The 25542-nt window shown below is 33.3% G+C and overlaps 1 protein-coding gene across 9 annotated transcripts in view; it reads left to right on the forward strand.

Moving 5' to 3' along the window:
- LOC129798314 (kinase D-interacting substrate of 220 kDa) overlaps positions 1–25542 on the forward strand; it is a 68963-nt gene that overhangs the window by 15044 nt on the left and 28377 nt on the right. For 2 of the 9 annotated variants that reach the window (XM_055841418.1, XM_055841419.1), the window contains exon 1: positions 14179–14381. The exons of 3 other annotated variants lie outside the window; for them this stretch is intronic. In XM_055841418.1, the coding sequence (XP_055697393.1) occupies positions 14352–14381 (30 nt within the window). In that variant the 5' untranslated portion in view covers positions 14179–14351. Of the gene's footprint in view, positions 1–3627; positions 4510–14175; positions 14382–25542 lie in introns of those variants that run through there. 4 more of the 9 variants (XM_055841414.1, XM_055841412.1, XM_055841415.1 and 1 more) reach the window with 4 other exon arrangements.

Consider the following 25542-nt stretch of genomic DNA (forward strand, 5'->3'; position numbering starts at 1 on the left):
TCAAGCTCTTAGGCATATAAAAGTACAACATTAAACTAAATTTTCTAAAAACTTCATTTGCAAATTTTAATTGATTTAAAGGAAATTTGAACTGATGGACCAATTTCGAGAAATCTTGTCCATCGAAAAAACTTTTTTTTTTCAAAAAAGTTTCCAAAAATCAAGTTTTAAATTGAAATTTAAAATTTTAAATGGAAATTTCAGAAAATATGGTTTAAATGTTGCACTGTTATATGCAGAGGAGTGACATTAGTTCTGAAAAATGCGACCAGTTTTAGTGTAAATTTTTTCCTGTTTTCGTAAACATTTTACGAGATATCTGCAAAACTAAGTAGGTTGCCAATTTGGGGCTTTCGGTTGTCTATTCTATATTAAATTGGCTTTTATTTTGTATTTAATCTATTTCCTAATTCATTGCACAATGACAGAAAATAGCTAATAAACTCAAAAGTTTTTTCGGCTCCCTAGAAACTTATGGGAAACATAGGAAATGTCATGCCCCTGGTTATATGTATAAAGAGCTTGAAAACAAATCATGTTTTATTGTGTTGAAAAAAATTAGAGAAAAATATTCTGTTTTTTTGTCTATTTTGACCCAGGTAACCTCTTAAGGAATTATCTTCGTTTTTTATTTACATTTAATTTTTTTCTTATTTATTGAAATTGCATAAAAAAATTATTAGAAAATGGAAATATTGGAAGTAAAGCTAGAAGTTTGTCGGTTGAATTCTTGAGAGGACCGAATCATACAGTCATCAAATCAGTAGAACCAAGTATTCGTAGAACACCTGATTATGTCTTTTCCAATCCACTGGATACAGTGCATCCTTACAATTGCACCTATTTTTATTTATTGCCGTAGTTATAATAAAAATACAAAGACAAATACTTAGTTAAATATACTCCGTGACATTCGCTCTCCGGGGGTGACTCTACCCCTGATTATCGTACGATTTTCTTTAATTCTATAACTTAAGGATGGTCTTTATCAACCCAATCTATTCTTTCCGATCAATAAAGACTATCCTTATGTGTTAAAATTAAAGAAAACCTTACGAAAAGCAGGGGTGCAAAGTCATCCGCATCTATACGGTAGTGTTTTGAGGCCTACTTTCAACTAAAAATATGGCACATGTCTCTTAACCCTTTAACGACGAGACACATCGAGTTTTCGCTGGCCGAAAATCACCAATAAAAATGAAACCGATAAACAAAACTTGTGAAACGTCTTACATCTAACCTTCAAAAAGACAACAGAGTCTAATTTGGTGTATTTTTTGACTCTATTAACGATAGGGACAAAAGTAGCTAAAAATTTTAAGTAATTTTTCTGACGATACCAATAACTCATAATTTTCATTCTAATGAAAAATATAATGTTTGAGTATTGTAGTTTCTTTTTCCAAAACGGTTTTGCCAAAAAAAAAATTGGAAGTATAAAAAATAATTAAAATCAATTTTCAATATGAAAATTTAAAAATTCGTCTTTTTTTAGCTTAAAAATTTAATATACAGCTACTATACATTTACTATACTTCAAAATATCCCAGATTCCTTCAACCTTCTACTTTACAATTACATTATGTACAAACATAAGAAAAAAATAGGTTTAGGTGGTCAGAAAAATTATTTTCTTTATGCGACACCGGTGTTCCAATCGTTTTAAAGGGTTAACAGTTCGATCCGCGGTACTCTTCCCTTACCATTTTTTATGCATTTTACTTTGACAAAACATTTGTAGTCAGTAAAATATTCTATCTTGGTCAGTATAGAAAGTAAACCACATTTGAGAGGTCAAGATAGTTCACAGTTCATAATTTTCGCTTTGTCAACATTATTTTAGTATTTTCTTCCTGAACTCAAAAATACTTTACTTACCATTTGGAAATTGTTGAACTTCTTACTTTATTGGCCTAAATGAGTTTAACAATTTAAAATTAAATATTTTTACAGTAAAATACTATTCAGCTTTCAATGATGAATTAATTTTTTTAATTTAAATGTCTATCTTAGAATTTAGAGGAATATTATTTTATGAGTTATGGCCTCTACATATTAGAGAAATTTATGTCCATATTGAAGCAAATTTCCTACGTTTGTGTAGGAAAGACTCTTGAATATGGACATGGACATAAATTTTTCAAGTGTGTAGACTCCACTAAACTGATAAAAGAATTTAAACATAGAGTCTAAGGAACACGTCTTCGACAAGGAACCCCTATTAACACTTTTGTCAAAATGTTGAAATTTATTTAATTCATCCAATAAAATCTGAATAATATAACATTTTTTCATTAATCTGCGTATTTCGATAAGAATAAGTGTTCCAATTTCGTATTCCAAATGGTACAGAGTAGGGTGCCAATAAGTCCTGACACGAGTTCCTAAAATGTCAATAGGTGTTCCTTTCACCCTATTAGTTATGGCTTACGACTTCTTCACACTAGTGATATTTCTGTCAATATTTAGAATATTGAATAAATATAAAATGTAAACAATTCGCTGCAATATGTCAAATATTGGCGAAAACTTCTTAGAATATATAGAGGCCATTACCCCAAATTTCGTCGTTTATAACAAACATTGTCGTACGTTTTCTTAAAAAAAAAAACAAATTTTTGAAAAGCACAAGTATGACAACTGTCGATGCACACGACGATATTTGATTGTGTAATAAACCTTAAATACATTGTCGGTTGGACCGACTGTTGTCGTAGCTTGCACCAAATGCAGATAACAAATAAACGCAAATACGAGAATGATCAATGAAACCTGTTAATAATTTTAAGAACATTTTATTGGCAAAGCTTACTAATTGGAAATTCCTGTTGAAGGTGTTACATTTGCCAATTTACGAAAATGTATTAAATTGTTGCAATTAAGCCCAATTGAATGATGAATGTAGCAGTTTAGTTTATTTTTGATTGGAGAAATTGATTGAGAATTAATTGCAGACGACACTCAATAAAAACCACTCACATTTGACACTCAATATTTATGTGAACAGACACGGAGTCTGTACAAATGTTATACCAACTATATATTACAAGTATACGATGTATACACATAAGTATGTTTACATTTAAGACTTGATGTAAAATATTTTTCTTTTTTTTAAATGAAACAAAGAATTGTGAGAAGACAAATATTGAATTTTGCTACTGTTTGTGCGCGATGAAAGAATAATTCTGAGTGACTGTTCTCATTGTTTCTCAATGAAAATTGAGAGAATGAGGATGAAATGAGAAATGTGTATTTATTGTTAAATTAATAAATTACTTGTCAGATGGAGTATCTTTTTTGTGTCAGTTTGGCATGAAATTTTCAACTGTCTAGAGAAAAGTGCGAAAATTGTCAAGCATTGTAAGGTTTTTATCAATGTCAGTATTTTCCGCAGGAGGGTAATAGGGGGTGTACTAGAGTTGATACACGCGATATTTAAGTGTGAGAAAGAGAGAAATGACAGATAATGGTACGATGTGAGATAAGTTGACGAGAGACACTCAAATGTGATGACGCTTTGTCGACAATTTCCCCAGAGGGAAAATCTATAGACTCTGCAAGTTTTACTTGGAAGAGTCTCGCCTTCAGTCATCAACATCCATTCAAATAGCATGGAGGTCTTTTCCTACATGCCCTCCCCCTGGTGCCTATTGTTGCAACATTTACAATACTGAAAAGTTTCTTTTTGCAACATTTTCCGCCACTTTTCCTCATTATTAGTTGTATTAGATAGTCTCAAAAGTGCTTGAGTTGCGGTGCCTTCTACAAATTGTCGTCAATGTGATCTTTGCGATTTTTATCACTTTTGAGATTATTATTTAATCACTTTATGCTCCAATTAAGATGGGCTGGTGTTTGTGCAAAAGATGATATTTAGGAATGATATTAATGTTGTAAAAGAAGTGCTATAATAACAATGTTTATTTGATAAATTAAATACCGTGGCCACTTGTATGCTTCTTCAGTCGCAATCTTCATACTTTTTGTGGTTTTCTCAGTGAATTTTTTTCCTTGCAAGAATTTTCACAAGCGGTACTTTGGCAAAATTGTGCTTTATCTCTAACGTCATTGTGAAAAATTTTTAAATTCTTAGTTCTTGTGCACTGAGTAAACAAAGAAGGAGGAATGTGTTTTAATTGCACCTGAAGATATCTCTATTTTCTTACTATTTACCCGAGATAATCGTCTCTTAATAAGTCAATGTAAATTAAATACAATTGCAAATTTTCACCATCTTACTTTTCCAACCGAATTTAACACGTGTTTATCAGCTGGAGAGAGTGAGACAGAAATTCTGGGTGAAAAAAATATTTTCCTGTAAATAATATCTTTACTACTTAAAGACGGAATCAAGCCAGTTGAGTGTTTAGTCTAATTCTAAGATTGTGCACGAATTGTGGTGGATTCTATCTCTTGTGAATTGAAGAAAATTCTACCAGAAATTTACCAAAGAGACATACAATACCAAAAATCATGCTCAAAGGATTTAGAATATCGCTCGATCAGGTAATAATTGAAAAAAGAAATCTTTCTCTATGATTGTTAAGAAAGGGTGGAAAGCATTTGAGCTTTGTGGTTTGCTTGAACTCTCAAGCATTGCCCAAAAATATTTGTGAATCAATGTTTCAGTTGAGGAAGTGATCTAGGAAGTTACTCTAGCTTTTCACAATGCCTTTACCACTTCAAACTGATTTGAAACGATACACAGATCACTTCAAAATTTACCTTACATTACAGTAAACTGATAATACAATTGAGTTTTGAAATGGCTATCTAAAGGCAACCCCCTGGCAAGTTGCCTGAAATTTGAAGTCACTTTTTCATACTTCGATTTAAATTTATATGGGATTTTTTCTGCACTCGTGATCATTATGCTAAATATTTAAAAAGTGTGACGTTTTTCCGTATTATAAGATACCTTTCCGTATGGAGGGATAAATATACTAAATTTTTTTTAAATAAATTTTTCCTCGGAGCACTGTGAGCTGAGTCCGAGATCAATTTAGGAATTGGCTTCAAATATGCTAAAGTACCCTCTAGTCGGCCGGTTCCTCAACTCGGCCAGTTGAATTATTTAACCAATTTTTTAACGTTTTATAGTCAATTTCTATGAAATTTTCACTGATTTACGTTATATATAATATAATACACCTTATAATGTGTAATCGGTGAGACCATATTATAACAAATCTAAGTAAATTGAATAAATAGTCGCACTGGCCGAGTTGAGAAACCGGCCGACTACAGGGTACTTTACCTTAGCTCCATATAAAAAGGCCAACTTATCAGGCGCTTGTCTAAAGGTATCTACACACCGTGAGAAATTTTCTTCAAAATTCAGTTCTTTGAAGTCATTTACTTCAAAATTCCTATATTTGACGAAAATTTCCTACAATTCTCGATATTTTCTTGTAAAATTCTCTAAGCAAGATTTTATAAAACCAAAAGTTCCTTAAGTCTAACTCTAGCATCCCTTCATCTGTTACAGAGTCCCTTAAAATTGAAGTAACGTTACTAACAAAGAGTTGAGAACTTCTTCAGACATTCAAACATAGGGTCGAAAGAACACCTGTCCGGTAATAAACACTTCTTAACAATTTGTTTAAAAATATTGAAATTTACTTAATGTATTTAACAAAACAAAAAAATAAAATAAAATGAAACACCTACCCTTTCATATAAGGTTAGGTGTTCAAATTTAATATCCCAAATGATACAGAATAGTGTGACATTAAATTAATAAATCATAACACGAGTTCTTAAAGTGTCAATAGGTGTTCCTTCCACCTTACAATTCTCACTAAAAAATTTTAAAAATTTTTGAAAAATCTTTTAGTTGTATAGGGCATATAGGAGGAATCTTTATAGCAGTTATTGTGAGAAAATTTCGTCAAAATGAAGCATTTTGACGAAAATTTGGCGTGAAAATTTTGACGTGATTTCAAATATTATGTTTGAACAAAAATTTTTCATGGTATGTAAAAGTCTTCATCTTCACACATTTTGAGACATTTATATTAATATTTTACATTTCGAAATAAATAGACGACGTAATGTTCAATGGCCTCTATCATCAATGTTGGGCATATTGAACCAAATTGTTTACATCTGTATGGTATAGGGATAACTGTCTAAATTTCTTTAATAATGCTATAATATGTACATACATTTCTCTAGTGTGTAGAGATCATAAAGTTTTCTATAAATTTTCAAAGTTTCGTCAAAATGAAGCATTTTGGATTTCGACTAAATTGTATCAAAATGCTCCATGTTGACAAAAAAATTTCATGATGCCGTTAACAAAATTTCGAATAAGCAATCTTTCAAATGACATGTGTCAAAATTTTACAGTAATCAGAATCAGACCATTAGATCTCATGTTACAACTGTGAGAAATGATCTTCTTAAGTATTTTTACGGAAAATTCTGAGTTTCCTTTTTTTGATTAAATTCTATAATTTAAATAACAACATGACAAATTAAACGATAAATAAAAACAAATAATTTATTAACAAGAATCTTCACTTTTAAACAGCTTGTTTCAGATTTGATTCTTGGATTTTCTTTGTGGTACAACAAGCTAAAATAACGCTGAATGATCTGGACTCCCAAAAGATGTCAATATTTCAAAAAACATTCAAAAATTAATGATATTGTATTAAACGACCTCAAAGTGAAACTAGATAGATAGATAGATAATAATGTTTACTTCATGTCATAAGAATATAAATTCTCTGTCTGACTATATAATAACAATTTTTATACATAATTCTAATTTAATTAAATTTCGAGTTGCGACCAATCTCCACGAGACAAATCCCTAACGTTCCTGCCCATCCAGTAAATATTTTTTTATATTTTTGTACTATACAATTGTTCAGTGTATTTTATTTGCGAAGGTAGATTATTGTAATTTTAAATAGAGTTATATACAATTGATTTTAGTCCATACTTAGTAGTTTTAATTTTAATGTTTTTAATGTCACCTTTCCTACGCCTGTCATGAGTAATTTCTTCTATACTTGTTTGTGAATGTATACATTTGTTTTTTTAATTTAAAAATGTGAGTTATTTGTTGGGCTCTGACAATGTCTTTTAATGTAAGTAATTTTAACTCTTTGTATAACTGTATACTACTTGTACATCTATTATATTTAAAAAGAATTTTTATTATTTTATTTTGTGATCGTCGCAGTTTATTAATAATGTTTTTATTTGTAACTAAGTTAAATAGATAAGATTACAAATATGTCATATGATCATTTGTTCAACTTCATACATGATATTTTGGACATTACGAAGCTTTTTAGCGCAATCGCGGCTGCATTTGTCCACTTTGGGCCAAAACCGTAAACCCAAAAATCAAGCAAAATTATACGAAACTAGGTTCTGGTCCTTTAGTCGTCATCTTCGTAAGACCAGAAATAAAGAGAGTGTTATCCGAGGAAACATACCTCCCTCACCTACCAGCGACTAATCTAAATTTACGACCTATTTTGGATAGCTTTCTATAGGAGCTTCATTTAGGATTCAAGACCTTTCATGTGAATCTCTTCTTGCTTCTATAGGTTGAAAAATAATCCCTCTAGAGCTGACTCAGTTTTGTTTTTTGAAAACCAAAATATGGAGTGATTTAAGGCCACTATCGTATAAGACCGAAATTTTCATTTAGATAACTCCTTAAACATCTTTAAATTCGAAATAATGGACGACGCCGACGTATGTTCTAAATAACAGAGATATAAATGTTGACTAAGGCCGACTTAAGACTAGAGGTTTAGCGCAGTTTCCGAATGTCTCAAAATCTTAAATAGCGAACAATTTTATTGCTTTTTGAGAGCCTAATAGGTAATTTGTCCTTAATAATCCAATTCTGAGTAAAATTTTTCCAAAAAAACGTAATTGATAAGAAATTAGAGTAGTTAAGCCATATAGTTAAACCTTAGGTCTGAAGCCCCTATAGGGCAGTCTTCAGACTAGAGGTTTAGCCCAGTTTCTAAAGGTCTCAAGATCCTGAATAGCGAGCAATTTAATTATTTTTTTGAGAATCTATAGGTAAGTTATCTTCAATAATCCAATCCTTAATAATTTTTTTTCCAAAAACACGTGATTGATGAGAAATTGGACCAGTTAAGTCATATGGCTAAGTCTTAAATCTTAAGCCCGTATAATAGAGGATCCCTTGAAAACCAAAGTCGTTATCTCTAAACGTTTAGCTTGTCCATCAAGTGATAGTTGGACGGATATGCGGACAATTTAATGTAATTTTTTTTACAAATCGTCCATTATAGGGGGAGGTAGGGCTACACTGAAAACGCATTTTTCACATATTTTTAAAGGAAATTGGAGATATAATTTAATTTAGATCCTTAATTGTTTTGTTTATTTAAATTCCAATAATTTAAAGCCCAGATCCTATTAGAAATACGTGAATATATAGCTCCCCTTACCAAAATATGCCTGGATATGTATTCCCGTAGTGCGGTGTGGAACGTGCATAAAGTACAGTAGAGTCTCCTAAATTCGAACGCTCGGGGGGTATTTTTGACATTTCTCACCTCCCAAATTCGAACGATTTTTTCAAAACTAACGAAATTTGTGTGAGATTAAATTGTACTTTGAATCAAATTTCCGTACTTTCTCGCAAGTTTTAGTGGTAACATACTTCCTTTTCATTTTACACGACCATAATGTATGTAAACATTCAGGAAGAAGCACATAAATATGATTTTCATTCACCAAGAATACGAACTTTCTAACATAACCTCACAATTGACATTTTGAATCCAAACGGCGTTCGAATTTGAGAGATTCAGATTTGAGAGACTCTACTGTAATGAACTCTCTGATAATCGATGACAGATGTCAAATTCTTGTCAAATTCGAAAAAGGTATCGCCTGTTTCAAATTTCTCATTCCCACGTCCAATAAAGTAAAGAGTCGAAGTGAAAAATCAGAGGATTGCATATATTGCTGTCTACAGGTTCGAGCAATAAGTAAAGAAAAATTGTGATCAGCATTTTATATTGTCTCAAATTGCACTTCCAACATTTGAGCTCTACACACGCTTTTGCCATCGATCTTATCAATATAGCATTTATTGTTTTTGATTGCGTGTATAACAGCAATTTATATCGTGTTATGATTGTTGTGTCATCTTTTTGGGTCTTCAGCACGAGACTCTACTGAATCATTTATGACATAGTGAGGAAGTCAATTGAGAAACTCGTATTTAGATTCTCAATCCCAAAATCGCTTCGGGGATTTTTTTTATACAGTATTTTCCCCCAGAATTTGTTGAACTTGAGAGATGAACTGAATAAATCTTCCTCAAGGCAGGTTAATGATTTTGTTTTGGATAAATAAAACAATTTTGTGGTTTTAACTGACGAAAGGTGATTTAACAAAGAATTCATCCGTTTGCTAAAACGTGATATTTTCTAGTTTTCTTGTACAGAGTGAGCATCTTCAAACTTGTTTGTGACGCTGTCAAATTCAAAGGGACAGATAATCCTAACCGGCTTATGTAGGTGAGATTCTTAACGTGAGCTAGCTCGGAGTGCATGCAAATTCGATTTAGAGCTGAAGTTGGGAGACGCCATTCAGTTATCTTGAATCAAATTCGTGAAATTATGCAAATTTTGTATTTAAACCAAAATATCAAGGATTTGGATGAACTGACAGAAAAGTGATATATGGGTGAAATGTAGACCAGAATGTTCTCTATAATTTTCCCATAGAACATGATCTCATCGATTACTCAGAAGCCGAGATAAGCGAGGTTTTTTGTTTCTTAACTCGTTTTTTCATCCAGAGTGCCCCAAGTAGTCATTTGTTGAGCTTCAACTATTTCAAAGAATTGTTGTATTTTGTGGGACCTTCCATTTAAAACCATATTTTAAGTGTCTTGGTGGAGTAGAGGCAGTCAAATTGGCATCTGACTGATTTCAAAGCGTTATTATGGGAAGAATCATTTTTTTCACACTTAAACGGCAAAATCGGAGTGATAGCGTAGTCTGAGTGGAAAATGATGTATGGACGAAATGTAGAGACAAATGTTCTCTACAATTATGTCGAAGTAATCATCAAAATCGGTTCAGCGACAGTCGAGATAATTGAGGTTATGTGATATTGAAATTGGTTTTTCGACTGTGGCGCCCCTGGTGTTGGTCCCACGAAGTTCAAATATTCTAGAAAGTTGTAGCATTTGGTGAGATCTTTCGTTTAAGCCCTCATTCATCAAAATCGGTCACATAGAACCGGAGATATGATTTTTTGAATTTTGTGAACTTTGACCCCTCATATCTCCGGTTCTGTTTTAACCACAGCGCGCATACGCACCATTTTGGAAACGTCATAGACTGGACTACAACATACTAAAATTTCATTAACTTGCACAATGCCGTTTTTGAGAAAAGTGACTTTGAATTTCTATGAATTTTAACGCTATCACAGCGCCACCTGTGGTGACTTTTTGAACTTCCATCTGAAAGTACTCATTGAGACGAAACCAAAAAGGTAAAATTTAGGTCGCTATGTTAGTTAGAACCGGAGATAGAGGCCGGTCAATGTTCGAACTTTGACCCCTTATAGCTCGGGTCAGGGGTTATGGATCGACTTAAGGTTTTTTTTGTTTGATAGGTATAATCAACGGCTACAACATACTAAATTTTCAGCCGGATGCACAATGGAATTTTTGAGTTATTTAACTTTTAAGATTTAAAAATTTTCTTTTTAAAAAAAGCGCCCCTAGCGGTGGTTTTATGAACTTGCGATGTTAGAAGGGGAAGTGGCATTTCACGAGAGCTTTCCAAAAAGCCCTCACTTTTTAAATTCTGACAATTAAAACCGGAGTTATGGCCATTTTAAGAAATTTTTTTTGGACCCTTATAGCTCGGGTCAGGGGTGTCGGGGGACCTTAAGTTTGGTATTGATGGAAAGCTCTAAGGCCCAGCTATAACATACTAAAATTTGAGTCCGCTGAATACCATAGGGACGGAGCTATTGAGAAAACAAAAAAAGGGGGGTCTTCAAAATGGCGGAAGGAGGGGTGGGGGGTGGGGGGTATATGCACCAAGTTGCAATTTTCACCCGATATATAACCTTTGCCGAAAACCGCAAGTCGATATCTTTTTTAGTTTAGGAGCTATTAAGCTCCAAAGAGCGGCCGGCCGGCCGGCCGGCCGGCCAGCCGGCCGGCCGGCCGGGAACGTAAATTAGCCACATATATATTCGTGATCAGGAAGTGATGAAACACATTTTGGCCAAGTTTGAGCTCGATCGGACGACATGAAATTTTGTTAGGATTATAGTAGGTGAGATTGTTAAGAATCTCACCTAATAGGCAAAAATTTGTCTTTTGTTCTTTATTACTTGGGGGTACACAATTAGGAACGGTTTATGGTTGCTATTACACTGAAAGTTCACTCAGGCAGGAAATGATTCTGAGTCATTTTGGATGCTGTGATGATGCTCTTCCTGAATGCGTATTTTCGTTTATTGTTTGTTATTCAATTGCTAAAAATAATGTTGACAAATTCTTCATATTAAGAGTTCATTCATTTCCTTGCATCCAGAACACAAACAAAACTTTTAGTATTCTATTTTTTATTTTTTATTTTTTTTGAAAAAATATCGTAATGGTTGTTTTTTAAGTCTCTGCAAAATAGTTTAAGCACTAGAAAGGTCTTGTTATCTTTCACAAATTATTTCCCTTTTTTGACTTTGTTGCTGTTCTGTCATTTTGGCGTCTGGAATTCAATTGAACTTACTCTTATTAGAGTGTTGTATTTAGTTGTTTTCTTATGACTTTCTCTCCCGAAGTATACACTTTAGTGTTATTCTGTTTGAAAATGTCAAATTAATGAAACTACTTTAGTAATGGCCTCTACACACTAGAGAAATTTATGTCCATATTGAAGAGTTTTTTCTACACAGACGTAGGGAATTTGCTTCAATATGGACATAATTTTCTCTAGTGTGTAGAGGCTATAAGACTGCATGGAATTGCTTACTTAGAACACTTACTTAGAACACACATGACATTATAGAAGGGCGATCAGCCGGATGCATCAAGAAAGGGCGATTTCTCACTTTATGGTATCTACAGACCAGAGAAATTTATGCCTATATTGAAGCAAGTACCCTATGTTTGTGTAGTAAAAACTCTTTAATATGGACATAATTGTCTCTAGTATGTAGAGGTCATTATTCTATAATTCTACGACACATGAAAAGTATCAATTTCAACTGCTTATCCATAATTAAGTAGCAGGGTTGATACATCAAATTTAGACTTCCACGTGTCCTTATTCATAACTACTTCAGACAGATGTTCAAGATCGATATTGAAACGTTTCAGGACAAGATCCTGAATTTGCTTCATACACTTTGTCTTAGGTCGGCTCCTAGGTCGATACCTCTTCACAATGGCTTGTACACCGAGCTCTCCGATCTTCGGTTTTTCGATATTCCGGTGATAGCAGTGAAACATGCGAGAAAGTCAAAAAATCTCCATTCTCGCTTGGGTGTTAATCTGTTATTTACGATCCAAATCAACCGAATATCGGAGAACCCAATGTGTAACTTTTTAAGCAATCTTTCTTTAAGTAGAAATCGTTCGGGTTGCAGCCAAATGAAAAACGAGTGTTAATTTTTCCGCAAGAACTCAAATAAAGCAGGAAACGTCGCTAGCGGAAAAATTAACACCCGTTGCTTATATGGCTGCAACCCGAACGATTTCCACTTGGATGAATCTTTCACAGCCATGCCTTTAATTGTTATATTTCCTTCATTTATACACTGAACATGACTATAGCATCAAAAGCTCATCATCTTTCTTGTGCTCTTCATAACTGGCTACGTTCCTTTCTTAACTTCTACTGAACCGCTTTGAGGTACCGTAGATACGGATGGCTTTTTTCTCCGGGGGTGATGCCCCCCTGCCGTTCGTAACGTTTTCTTCTACTCCTTCTACTACTCAAGGATGGTCTTCGCCAATCCGATCTACAATGTCTGATCGGTTGTTACCATACTTAAGTGCTAGAATTAAAGAAAAGCTTTCGAACAATAAAGGACCAAAGTCATCCTCACCTGCGGTATCTTATCTCGGCATTTTGCACTATAATCTTATTCTGTTGAACATTACCCAAATATACTATTTGTTAATGAATGATAACTTTTTATTACTATTTGTATGTAATTTTTCTTTATTCGCTATAAAATCCCAATATCAGGGGTGTGACATTTCCTATGTTTCCCATATGTTTCTAGCGTGCCGAAAAAACTTTTGGGTTTATTAGCTGTTTTCTGTCAGTGTAGAATAAATTAGCAAAAAATATAAATACAAAATAAAAGCCAACTTAATATTGAATGAGCAACCGAGAACTGCAAATTGGCAACCTACGTAGTTTTGGAGATATCTTGTGAAATCTGTACGAGAACAGGAAAAAATTTACACTAAAATCGGTCACATTTTTCAGAGCTAATGTCACCCCATTGCCCAATATTAGAAGCATCAAGAGCTTTATCCATCTTTATAAAAAAGGACGCTTTTATGTAGTTTCTTTACTAGTTTCCTTGTATCATTACTGACATGACAGTAAAGTTTATTTCGACTGAAGTATATCAATAACTGAAAATTCAGGAAACTTATCAAAGCATATTTTTTATAATTCGGTTGAATGTTTTAGTAATAGTATAAAATTACTGGGAAAGTCTCTGTCGCAACCATTTTTAGCAGTGTCATTTAAATAGAATGATAAGCAAATCTCAGCATATTTTATTCACTTTTTACAATTTTCTATCGAATTAAAGATTCACAAACTATGGAAATTTACCACAAGATAAAATTGTTCTGCACTCATGTTATTCTGCCTTAATTTTCTTGGAGTTATTTTCTATTTATAAGAAGCACGTGCATCTCATTATATCGGACATACAATAAATCTTGTTATCGATTTGGCTCGTTACACCACACATAATAGGGAGAGTGACTATTTTAGTGTACAGAAGAAGGCAATTAATGTAGTGACTGTGTTAGATGTTGTTGGTCAAATATCTGACTATCAATTACGCTCTGGTGGTTGGGAACTTGTCTCTTTAGCATCTGAAGGGAAGAGAGTGCAAGAGTTGAAGATCTTGGGTGAGTTCGGATTGCAATGAATCCGAATGAGTATGAGCACATTGCGGCTCTGGTGAGGGGTCTGCATGGTGATGCACGTGATCGTGGTGAGGGTGAAGAAGGTGGTGGTGAGGGCAGTGATCGTGGCGGTGGTGATGCCACTGAACAGAGGATTACAGAATCAACTCAACTATTGCGTCCGACATTCAATCTGAGGCCACTTTTCATGGGTCGACGAGCCTCTCAGGATTCTGTGGTGAGCAATCAACCGCCGAGTCCAACACCGTCCGGGACATTTCTCAATGTTCGCCTCGGGCGCCACAGCATCTCCAGCTTCCAGATACCCAGTCTCATTGTCACTGGCGCCGATCATGAACATTCACCACATAAGCGTTTTAGTTTTGGACTCCGGAGACACTCACATGCCAGCACGGTATTTTGCGCCACTTTTTCGCAACTTCTCTCTTTGACAAGTTGCTGTGTTTGCGCTGTGCTTCCAAATGTTCAATATAACTCCAAAAGCTGCTGCAGATGCTGATGGTGCAGGAGGTGGAGAAAGAATATGACTTGGCGCCATTTCTTGACTGCTTCGCTGATGGTTGATATGGCTAAAAATGTTGTTTTTTCTCTTTTATACCTTTCTTCTCCTGACCAAACTCACATAACTGACTCCTCTTCGATTGCTGCCACTTTAACCACTAAAATTCCATCAATTTCTTCCTCTCATTGGACACGAGAGAAATTATCATTGAACCACACGAGTGGGCGGTAGATAGGGTTAACTGACAAAGTTGCAACTGACAAAATTGCTTTTTGTAAATGCTTTACGGTTTGCTAAATAGGCTACTGCTCTAAAAACATTTTAAAAACTGTTGAGTTGTAGTGGATCTAGCGGATAGGTACTATTTGTATCTGATAAAAGCGATTTAGCTAATGGCATGCAAGTACAAGACAGACATTAAAAATCATTGTTTGCTGTTGGATTGATATGATCTTAGAAAATCTCAGAAAACCTATTCAAAATAGTAATTTCCAGGATAGTTAAGTGTTTGTTTACAAGTTAATACCTTTCAGCTAATGGCATGCAAGAACTCTGCTGGCAGTTGTTTTCCATTGGCTGTTAAGTATTCGTTTGCAAATCAAAACGTTTGAGCTTCCAAACATTATGAAAGATCATCTCGTACAATTGTTTGCTATTGACCGCGTTCTCGTTTCGCCATCGCTTTCATTTGTGAAGAAAATGTTCCAACTAATGGCATGCAAGAATATCATAAGTATGTTGCGGCTGGTAAATTTTTCGATTGCGAAGTAAAATTTTTAGGCAATATTCATCATAATTGGCTACTTAAGTATCCGTTTCTAAACAAAACATGTCAACTAATGGCATGCAAGAACACCGGAAGCGGTTCGTTGCTATTGACTGGTAAATTGTCACACTGGTAACCATCTAGGGCAAGTTCTTCGTTTGCAAAGCAATATTTTTAGCCCATACGGCTGATAATTGCCTACCTAAATATTTAATAAAAACGTTTCAACTAATGGCATGCCAGAACACCGTAACTGATTGTTTGCTGCTTGTAATTTTTTCATTTGTATGGCGAAATTTTTAACCAATGTCGATTGCATAGGACATTGCAAAATAAATAAAAATAGAATCATAATCATTTCACTCAATGGCATGCAAGAACAAGAAAGATAGTTGCTGTTGACTGCATTAACTTTCGTTCAGGAAGGAAAGAGTTTGAGCTAATGGCATACAAGTATCGTTTGATATCGTTTGAAGGATAAACAGGAAAACATTTCAGACAACAGCATGCAAGATCGTTTCAGTTAAATTCAACATACGTTTTAATCAATGGCATGCCAGATTATTTAGTGTGCAAAAGATATTATTTCAGCCGATATCATGCAAGAATCTTAAGCACTGATTAACAAAGTTCTTCCCTATTCAACGGATAATTTCTATATTTTACAAATCTTCAAGTTTCACATAAAATTTCCTTATGAAGTACTTTAATTGCATTGGAAAATCTTATGAATAGCCCTATTGTGCCAAAAAGTGGGAAATTTGAGTATGTTGTATCGAAAAAAAAAGATACTGTGTTGTGGAAAAATTCAGGTGAGCTGCGGATAAAAAGATTGGCAAAAAAATATCCATCTTTTATCCCAAACATAGCACGACTTCGCAGCAAAATCAATGGACATGGCATAAATATCTGGTTTTTTGTGTGATTAATGCAGAATCTCATGAATAAATCTATGCTGCTGGTATGAAGAATTAATTAATGTGCGTGTTTGTAGCTGCTTTTTTTGTTGTTGTGTTAAATTTCCCAGAGTGGATTTCCACAGCTCAATAACTGAATGTTTATGACTCAGAAACTTTTGCATATTTTTGTTTGAAACATCTGTCTCATGCGCCTCATTTGCCACAATTTGCAAAGAGATGCTACTCCGGTGATAAGGTTTTGTGAGGGAAATCCCAAGAAATTTTGTTTTGAATATCAATTTATTATTTTTTTTTGGCAATCTTATTCAACGGTGGATTGTCGATTTTGCGATTTTGCATTGATCTTTCGGAGCTTTCTCTTGTACATCATTTTATTTAACATACGAATATCGCGATTTTGTTGTATATGATCGAGAGAAGAGAGAATGACCTGAAATGATATCGAAATGCGCACAGATTCCGAAATGGGTGTTAAAGGTGTTAAATCACACGTTTTTTCGATGCTTAAACTGCTTTTCTTAAGGCGCCATAAGACGGATAAAAAATTCTTCAAATAACTACTTCGCAGTTTTTACCTAACCAGCTTTTTTATCAGCAATTTTCAGACTGTCTCATGCTTAAAACAAATACCCAAGGAACATTAATGGTTAAGAATATTTAAATTAGTTTTATGCTGATTATTAGGTAATATTTTATGTTCATGGTACATTGCAGATTCAAAACTTTTGCGCAAGTTGGCGCTGGTGCCACTAATTTTGAACGAGTAACTGTAATAATTTTAATTTTTTTCTATATCCATTTAGTACATTTGCTATTGATATGTTTATACATTTTTATTGCTATCATATTAATTTTAAATTTATCCTTCTTTACGGTACATTGAAGAATTAAAAGCTTTGCGCTAGTTGGCGCTGGCGTAGCCAATTTTGAATACAACGGAAAACATTAAAACTCGAACCATATGTGTTTTTAGATCAGCAAACACAAGTCGATATGAAGTTATGAAAATTATTACCAGGAACTTTATTTATTTGCTATAAACATTAATACTTTAAATGACTTATTTGTAAATAAATTTGATGTAAATGTATATAAATTCCATTTGAACATAAATTCTTCACATTTGTTATCCCGTTTATTGATAGTTACTGTTTGTAAATTCTAAAACAGAAGGTATTGTTGAATATTTTGGTACTTCTGCTGTGCTTAGAATGATGCAAGAATCAATAAGAATTTCATAAGATTATATGAAAGCTGTCCTAATTTCGAGCGATCCGCAAAGTATGATACCTCTACTTGATGATTTACTTTGACAACATGCGCTACTTCCGTTCATTGAAACATTAAAGATCTCGTTTATTTTCATTCTCAATTGGATTATATTTTTTTAAGTAGTTTTTTTATCCCATCCATTTGGTCGTTGAATTCTAAAAGGTCATTTCTTGGATTTTTTGTCAGTTGGCTTATTTTTTGTTTATTGAATTTACAGTGTGAAAAATTCACAGAACGTCATAGGTTCTGCGCTAAGACGTTACAGGAAAAAAAAACTTGCACCAATTTCAAATTCCGAAGATCTAAAGTTCATTCTACGCTGTTTGATTCATTGAAAAATCTATCTAAGAAAACCACAAACTTTTGCGTCATGGAATATCGCTTAAATGTTGTTCTCTTTCCTCTCTACCAAATGTCTATGATGGTTCTTGGTCGAAGCATAAATACATTAGTTACAATGTTGTCACATCTCGAGACTTGTTTCAGGTGTTAAAGATATTTCAAAAGAAGAACAGTCAATTGGGCGGTCACAAAACTTCTTTGATACCCTGAGAATTGCTCATAAATTCCAATCATTTTCTTATAATATTATTCTGTCAGTAATTTGCGACGGAGTTTATGGGTGATAGACAGGTGTTTCGAGAATATCTAAAAGAGGTGAATTGATTATTTTGGATTCTTTCTGGCCAGCGAAAATTGACCTTTCCCACTGCGATATCACAGAATTTATTCGGAAGTTTTATGTCCCAGGAAAGAAAATATACCATGCAAAGCACGAGTCGCAATAAAAATGTCATAAATCAGGAGGGAGTTTCTTGTAGAAACAGCCACAGAGCGCAATGTTATCATTGGAATATTGAATGTTGCAATATTAATTAAATTATTCGCATATAAGGTTGGAATTCTTGTAGTGAAATCTACCCAGAGTACTGTCTTCATTTGAATACAGCAACAAAGGATCTATTGCGAAAGATTAGTTTTATTAAAATACTGGAGATAGGGGCAAGAAGGGCTAATTTGGACATTATTATTTCTCCACAGGATCAAAAGGATTGATTATTGTGGTTTGAATTTTGAAATTGCTTACAAAGGAGAATTTCACGATTTTTTCTTAGAATCAATTTGTGAACTGTTTTAACTGATCATTATTTATCATTATCACTTTGAAATAAAACTGTTTTCAAAATGCTTTTTCTTTGTATTTGAATACTTTGCAAATGATGGTTCATTTTAAAGAAACGACATGACTACTACTCTATACAAAATTAAAGCAGTTAAAAATCAGCGAAATAAGTATTTAAAATCAATAAAAACGTAAGCTTTTCTACAAGCTTATGGAATTGAGAACTAAAAATTTTCATATTGTTCTTTTAATAATTAATTTAAATTGATTATTCGGATTAAATTCTAATTCGGCCAAATGTATAACAAGGATTTGGTTTGCTTTACTTTATTGTTTAGGATAGGTATCCTCCTATCCATATATTTTTAAAATCGGTCATAGGCGATTAAAATTATAATGCTATATCTATGGTTCGGAGGTAGCCAAAATCTCGAACAACAAAATCCCGAAATGGCCAAAATCCCGAAGGCCAAAGTCCCGAATATTCAAAATCCTGAGAAAATTTGCCTTTAATAATAATAATAATAATAATGCTGACACAACATTCCATGAAGGAACAAGGCCTTCCCGCGAGGGGATTTCTAGACATGTATTATTTTTTTTTTCTTGTACGGGATGAGGTTGTCAGTCCCATGACCGTGGAATCAAGTGCAGTGAAGCTCACTGGATGCAATCCGAACACCTTTAACGCCAGAAAAATTCCTGGTGACCTAAAGGGGATTCGAACCCGGGACACTTGCATCATAGAGCGAGTGCTCTACCACTTGACCCATTAAGTGCCCGTAAAATTCGAAAATTTGCCTTTGCCTCCAGAAAACACAAGTGCAATCGTGGGAGTAGCTATGACACTTTTAAGAAATCAAGATTTTGGCTTTCTGGATTTTGGCGTTCAGGATTTTGGCTTTTGGGATTTTGGCTTTCGTAATTTTTACCGGGACCCCTATGGCTGAGTAACTGAATGTAGAATATATGATTCCATTTAATTCTAAAGATTCGGTAATTAGTTCCATTTAAGATTCAATCAGAATCCTTCGAGTGATTCCATGAGTTCTTGCAGCTGAATGTTGAAATGAAGAAAAACTTTAGTTGCGTTATTCGGGAGTTAAAATTAAACTAGATTTAAATATTTTTTGTATTTAGGAACGTGAAATGGTGTTTTTTCGAGAAGTGTTATTCACCCCATATAGTGAGAAGTAGGGCAGCTTAAAAATTGGGATTTCTACGATTTTTTAAATGGAGCTGGACCTTATCATGATGTAATTTGTCTCCACAAAATAATTGCGAAGTTAAATTTCATCATGATAAGGTTCAATTCTATTTAAAAATAAGAGAATAAAGACCAATTTCAAAGCTGTCCTAATTCAAAAATGCTTCACTTCCCCCTATTGGTCTTTCTAGCATGTCGGAAAATATCAATTCATCAATATTTTCGTTTGATTTTGCAAGATTTTAGAACTTTTTCTCGATTTTTGATTATCTTAAACCACCGTAGACCTTTTAAAAATTCCCTAAAATAAAATAAGAGCCTTAATTCTTTTTATTAAATAATTGAAGTGCAGAGGATATCAATTTGCTATCAGTTAGTCAGTTTTGGTAAGAACCTACGGATAGACCAGGATAACTGGATTGTCTCTACACTTAATTTCAATATTCATCCATTAGATTCTTAAACCGGCTTCAGACCTAAGGTTTAGTTATTTGGCTTAACTAATATAATTTTTTATCAATTACGATTTGTTGGAAAAATTGGATTGGATTGGATTAATAAGGACAAATAACCTATTAGGCTATCAAAAAGCAATAAAATTGCTCGCAATTTAAGATTTTGAGACATTTGGGAACTGGGTTAAACCTCTAGTCTGAAGCCGGCCTTAGACTTAAATAAAGCTCTTGATTTAAGCTAAAACATATACTGTTTACACCTTTCGGTTGTTGGTTATTTGAAGGCGTTTATAATTTAGTTCAATTCTAAAATATCAATATTGTATTGTAATTATGGTCTCTTTGTCTCAACAAATACTCAAGAATAAACCACCTTACACGGGCTTCAGATCTAAGGCTTAGTCATATGGCTTAACTGTTGTAATTCTTTATCAGTCATTTTGGATTAGATTATTAAGACTAATGACTAATGACCTATTGGATTCTGAAAAAGCAATAGAATTGGTTGCTCTTTAGGATTCTAAGACCTTCGGGAACTGGGCTAAATCTTTAGTCTGAAGATCGCTTAAAGTTGCGGCTATCACCGTCTTATGCGTGGTTCTGCTCTAATTTATTATCAATCTTGATTTTTTGAAAAGTTTAACTTAATATTGGATTATTAAAATAAACTACCTATTAGGTTTTCAAAAAGCAATAAAATTGCACACTATTTAGGATTTTGGGACTTTCGGAGACTACCAGTATATTATTGCAATAGAGATGGATAAGAAGTGCCGACGAGGCGAGTGACGTAGAAAGTCTGGGAGGGGAAGCAGACAAACGCCATGGCGATCGTAGTTGATCGACGACAGGTAAAAATCAGTTCACCTGAGATAGTCTCACGGGGAATTTCTCAGTGCCGGGTGACAAGAGGTACGTGCCATGATCAGCAGCGGCGAGAGAGACACCAGTAAACTGGGTGGCAGCCGCTGCCGCCGTTTGCTGGTGGTGATCTCGTGTGCGATCGCGCGTTAAATCCACGGATTGACTGAGTGAGTTTCCTCAGTCGCATCTGATTCTTGCTGCTGAAAAGATTGGCAAAAGGCTGTCTCCCGAGTGTTGTCCCATTGCAGACAACCACTCCGCACTGTTTTTTTTTCTGTGTCACAGCTCTTGAGATCTCCCTCAGGAGTCACTGTGCACCAAAAAGTTCATCCAAGTTTGAGACAGTTTCGCCTTAGTGCTGTAGATAGGACTTTTTCCTGGATGGAATTTTGAACACTTTGAATGGGAAATTGGAACAACAAAAAAATCTCCCTTGGTGTTTTGTTTTGATGTGTTGTGGCGAATGGTGATGTTATTTCAATTTTGAACACCATTGCAAGACGAATATCTAATCGATTTGATTCTTCCTGTGAGATGGTGTTTTTGGTGTTGATGTGATTTGACAATTTTGTCTTCTTAAAGTGATTACCCCATCTCAAGTTTAAGAAAGATTTTTGTTTTTTTTTTTATTAAAGTTATTCTCCCTACCTCAAAGCTTGCCATAAGAGGATCTCCAGCCTCTCAAAACAGTTTGTGACTAAACCTTAAGAAAACAAAGTGCATTTAGGATTGTTTGGGACTTGTCCCAAAAACAATATTACTTTTTGAATAATTTAGTGGAAAAAATCTCATTTCGATCGGAATCCCATCAATAATTCCGCAAGATTGCAAAAAAAAATCAGTACAAGAGAAGATCGAAAAATAACATTGGAGAAGAAGAAGAACACAGAGTGAAGTGGACAACAAAATTACAAAAAAAAAAGAATTAAGAAAAGAGAAGAAATATAAGTGGTGAATGACCCTTTGCACTTTTATACAGTGTGTGCATTCGGATTGGAATTATTTCATCGTCTATCATGCCCTGAGACGGTCATTTAACTGTGAACATAGAGATTTTTTTATATATAATATTAGCAAATTTAAATGATACATTTTGTGATTTAAAAGTTTTCGTTTTTGCAACTTAAATTTCTTGTGCCTCAAACTGCCGAAAAAAGTCTGTGATATCGTCATTCCAACAAGTGGAATTAGCATTTAAACATAAATCCATTTATAGTACCTTAGGAAAATCCATTTAGTGGACGAAAACTTAGTGTAAGAACTCTAAAACATAAATTTAAAAGAAAACAAAATTAAAAATGCGACAGTTTTCTGGACCATTTGAGGAATTAATTTTGAGTGTTTCCCGACTAAAATTGCATCGATTTCGACCATCAAGATCTAAAGTAATTCTTCAAGGAATTTCCCCTTGTTTTTTTTTCTGCTAATTCTTTTGTCCCATTCTCTTTAAATTAAACCAAAAAAAAAGAAACGCTTTTTTTGCTAAGACAGCAACTCTGGTGGAAAAACTGCTTTAAAATTGACTCCTGGTGATGGTGCTTAATGCATATTTTGAGGTGATTTGGACTCTCCTTGGGAGGAGGTACTTGTAATTGAAAATTTATATAAACTATAAATATTTTTGTCACACTCCTCAACAGATAAAGATGAAGAAGTAGAAAAAAAAAACTGTGAAAAACGGCAAAGATAGTGATGTCTTGTCGTCATTACTACGTCATTTTGCATGTAATATAGCCTCGACATTTTCCAATATGTAAAAATTGTAGTATTTGAGTATTGGGTTACATATCAATGGGAATTTAGCGGATGGAAGGTGCGAATAGTGATATTAAATTACAAGATTCTTAAATTTATAACAGTGGTCATTCTTCGAGTTTATTTACATAAAATGTTTCTTTGCGTAAAAAATGGGCAGCGCACAATCAGAAAATGCTTCTATTTTTTTAATTCTGACTTTACAGAAATAAGACTAATTTATATAATTAACATCTGAAATGATTAAGGGCAGAATCACATTGACAATAAAATGCTGGCCGTAGCTTCATAGTATTTCGTTAATTTACGAATTTTCATTGCAATTCTTACGCAAATTATCGATTACCGTATTACCTTATCTCATACTCGGTGGCACTAAGTGAAAATAATATAAGAAAATTGAAGAAATGAAACGAAAATGTGATAAACGGTGAGCAAAAAACTGTAAGAGAAATTAATCGTACAGTTTTTTTGCTCACCGTTTATCACATTTTCGTTTTATTTCTTCAATTTTCTTATTTTATTTTCACCTAGTGCCACCGAATATGAGATAAAGTAATACGGTAATCAAGAATTTGCGTAAGAATTGCAATGAAAATGCGTAAATTAACGAAATACGGTAAGCATTTTACTGTCAATGTGATTCTGCCCTAAACGTTAAATGAAAAAAAACTTTATTTTACATTTTCCAAAATTAACATAATGTTTTAATTAATTTTAAAGTTCTAAATGTATTACTGCTCAAATTTGATATTTTGCTGACCGAATTTAATTTTTTACCGATCATTTATGCAGTGCCTTGTGTAAATTTATCTTGATCACAAAACTTTTTAATTTATTTTTGGAATTTTAAAAGATAGGAAGCAGGATAAAATTGTATTTACATTTAATGTGCGCTATCTGAAACATAAATAAATGTTTAGAAAACAAATGTTAATGTGTGTTACCCATAATGCGCTACATTTTAATAGAGTTACTACAGCATTACATTCTGGTTAAACTAGTCCATTGTCTCCCATACTACTTAAATATAAATAAAAAGAAAAAAATAGGAAAAACTTAACATTTTTTGATCATATTCTTCAATCTTCAAAATTTACTTAACATCTTCTTTAATTCATATAAGATCACTATTTTTATAATAAAACATAAAATTAACAAAATTATGTGATAATTCCAAAACTTCTCGAACATGTTGATGTATTTTTAAAATTTTAAAAGTTATTTATTAAACAGCTTTCAAATATGAGATAAAGAAAAAATCAGAGATTTAACTTAAATATTTAGTGTTAACATTAATTACTCACAATTATGAATTGATGGCTAATTATGCTTAATTTAATAACACTTTCATCTGAAGTATTTTAGTGCGTACAGATTTAACGGCTCCTCTCAATCCGTTTAAAAAAAATTCAATCAATGAAGTTTTACAGTTTAATTTAAGCTTGATTATTAATAATTTTGTTTCGTCCTTCCTTGACCCTTTAAGAACGAATGGAACAGCGGTGTCCTAAAAATAAAAACTAATTTTTCGGACTATTTACAGAACAAAATAATTTTCTACAGTCAAAAAAAAGTTTTTGTTTCTGGGACATTGGTGTCCCACTCGTCCTTAATTTTCAAATTTTTAAATTTAAAATATTGGTCGAAGAATATTAATCAGCTTCTAACTTTTATATTGATTTAAATTCTTTTCACAAAGATATTACAGATTTATCCGAAAATTGATAATAGGGAAGACTACTGGGACAAAATGTGTCAAAATGGATATTTTATTCTTTCACAAGCTTACAGAAAACTTAATCAAATTTTAATACGTATATTTTTATTGGAAATTTTTAGCCCTACAAATTTTCTGAAGGCTACTCTTTACTCTTCCCCATCTTTATAGAAAAATATGCTTTTCGAAAAGACGATTTTGCGAAAATTTTCGAAACTGCTTTGGTAATTTTTGTCAGATAAGGGATAAATCGTTACAATTTGCTCTTGGGAATTGAAATAATATCAAAATGATATATCGTCGGTTCCGTCTACCTCTGTCGTATCTGCATTTCTTTTGTGTCAGCATTTCACGCAAGAGGAGACGTCTGTATTGCACCGAATGCAGATGCAAAACAAATTCAGATACCACAGAGTAAACGCAACCGACGATATTTTTATAGAAAAGTTATTCCTTTTTAATTGTATCAAAGATAATTTCCCTCTATCTTAACGAAAAATGTGTCCTAGTTAAGTTAGATATATTCTGTAGGGAAAATCTTTCAATATTAGGGCTCAAAATTGCAATATTTTGCTTCTGCATGGTTCTTGCTCGAATCTCTAAAACTGCGTACGTTTAAGAATGTTCATAAATTTGAAGCCTTACCTGTTTTATTTTAGAAAATTGTGAATATCGAATTTTTCTATTTGAAGAATTTTGCCCCAGTCTCCCGTAAGCTTGTTTAAGTTAACTTAGCATTTATTTATAAGATTTAAAATTTGTTTTAAGAAGAATTAGACAAGGTTGAAGCTTCA

The sequence above is a fragment of the Phlebotomus papatasi genome, chromosome 1 (genome assembly GCF_024763615.1).
Source record: "Phlebotomus papatasi isolate M1 chromosome 1, Ppap_2.1, whole genome shotgun sequence".
Classification (NCBI taxonomy): domain Eukaryota; kingdom Metazoa; phylum Arthropoda; class Insecta; order Diptera; family Psychodidae; genus Phlebotomus; species Phlebotomus papatasi.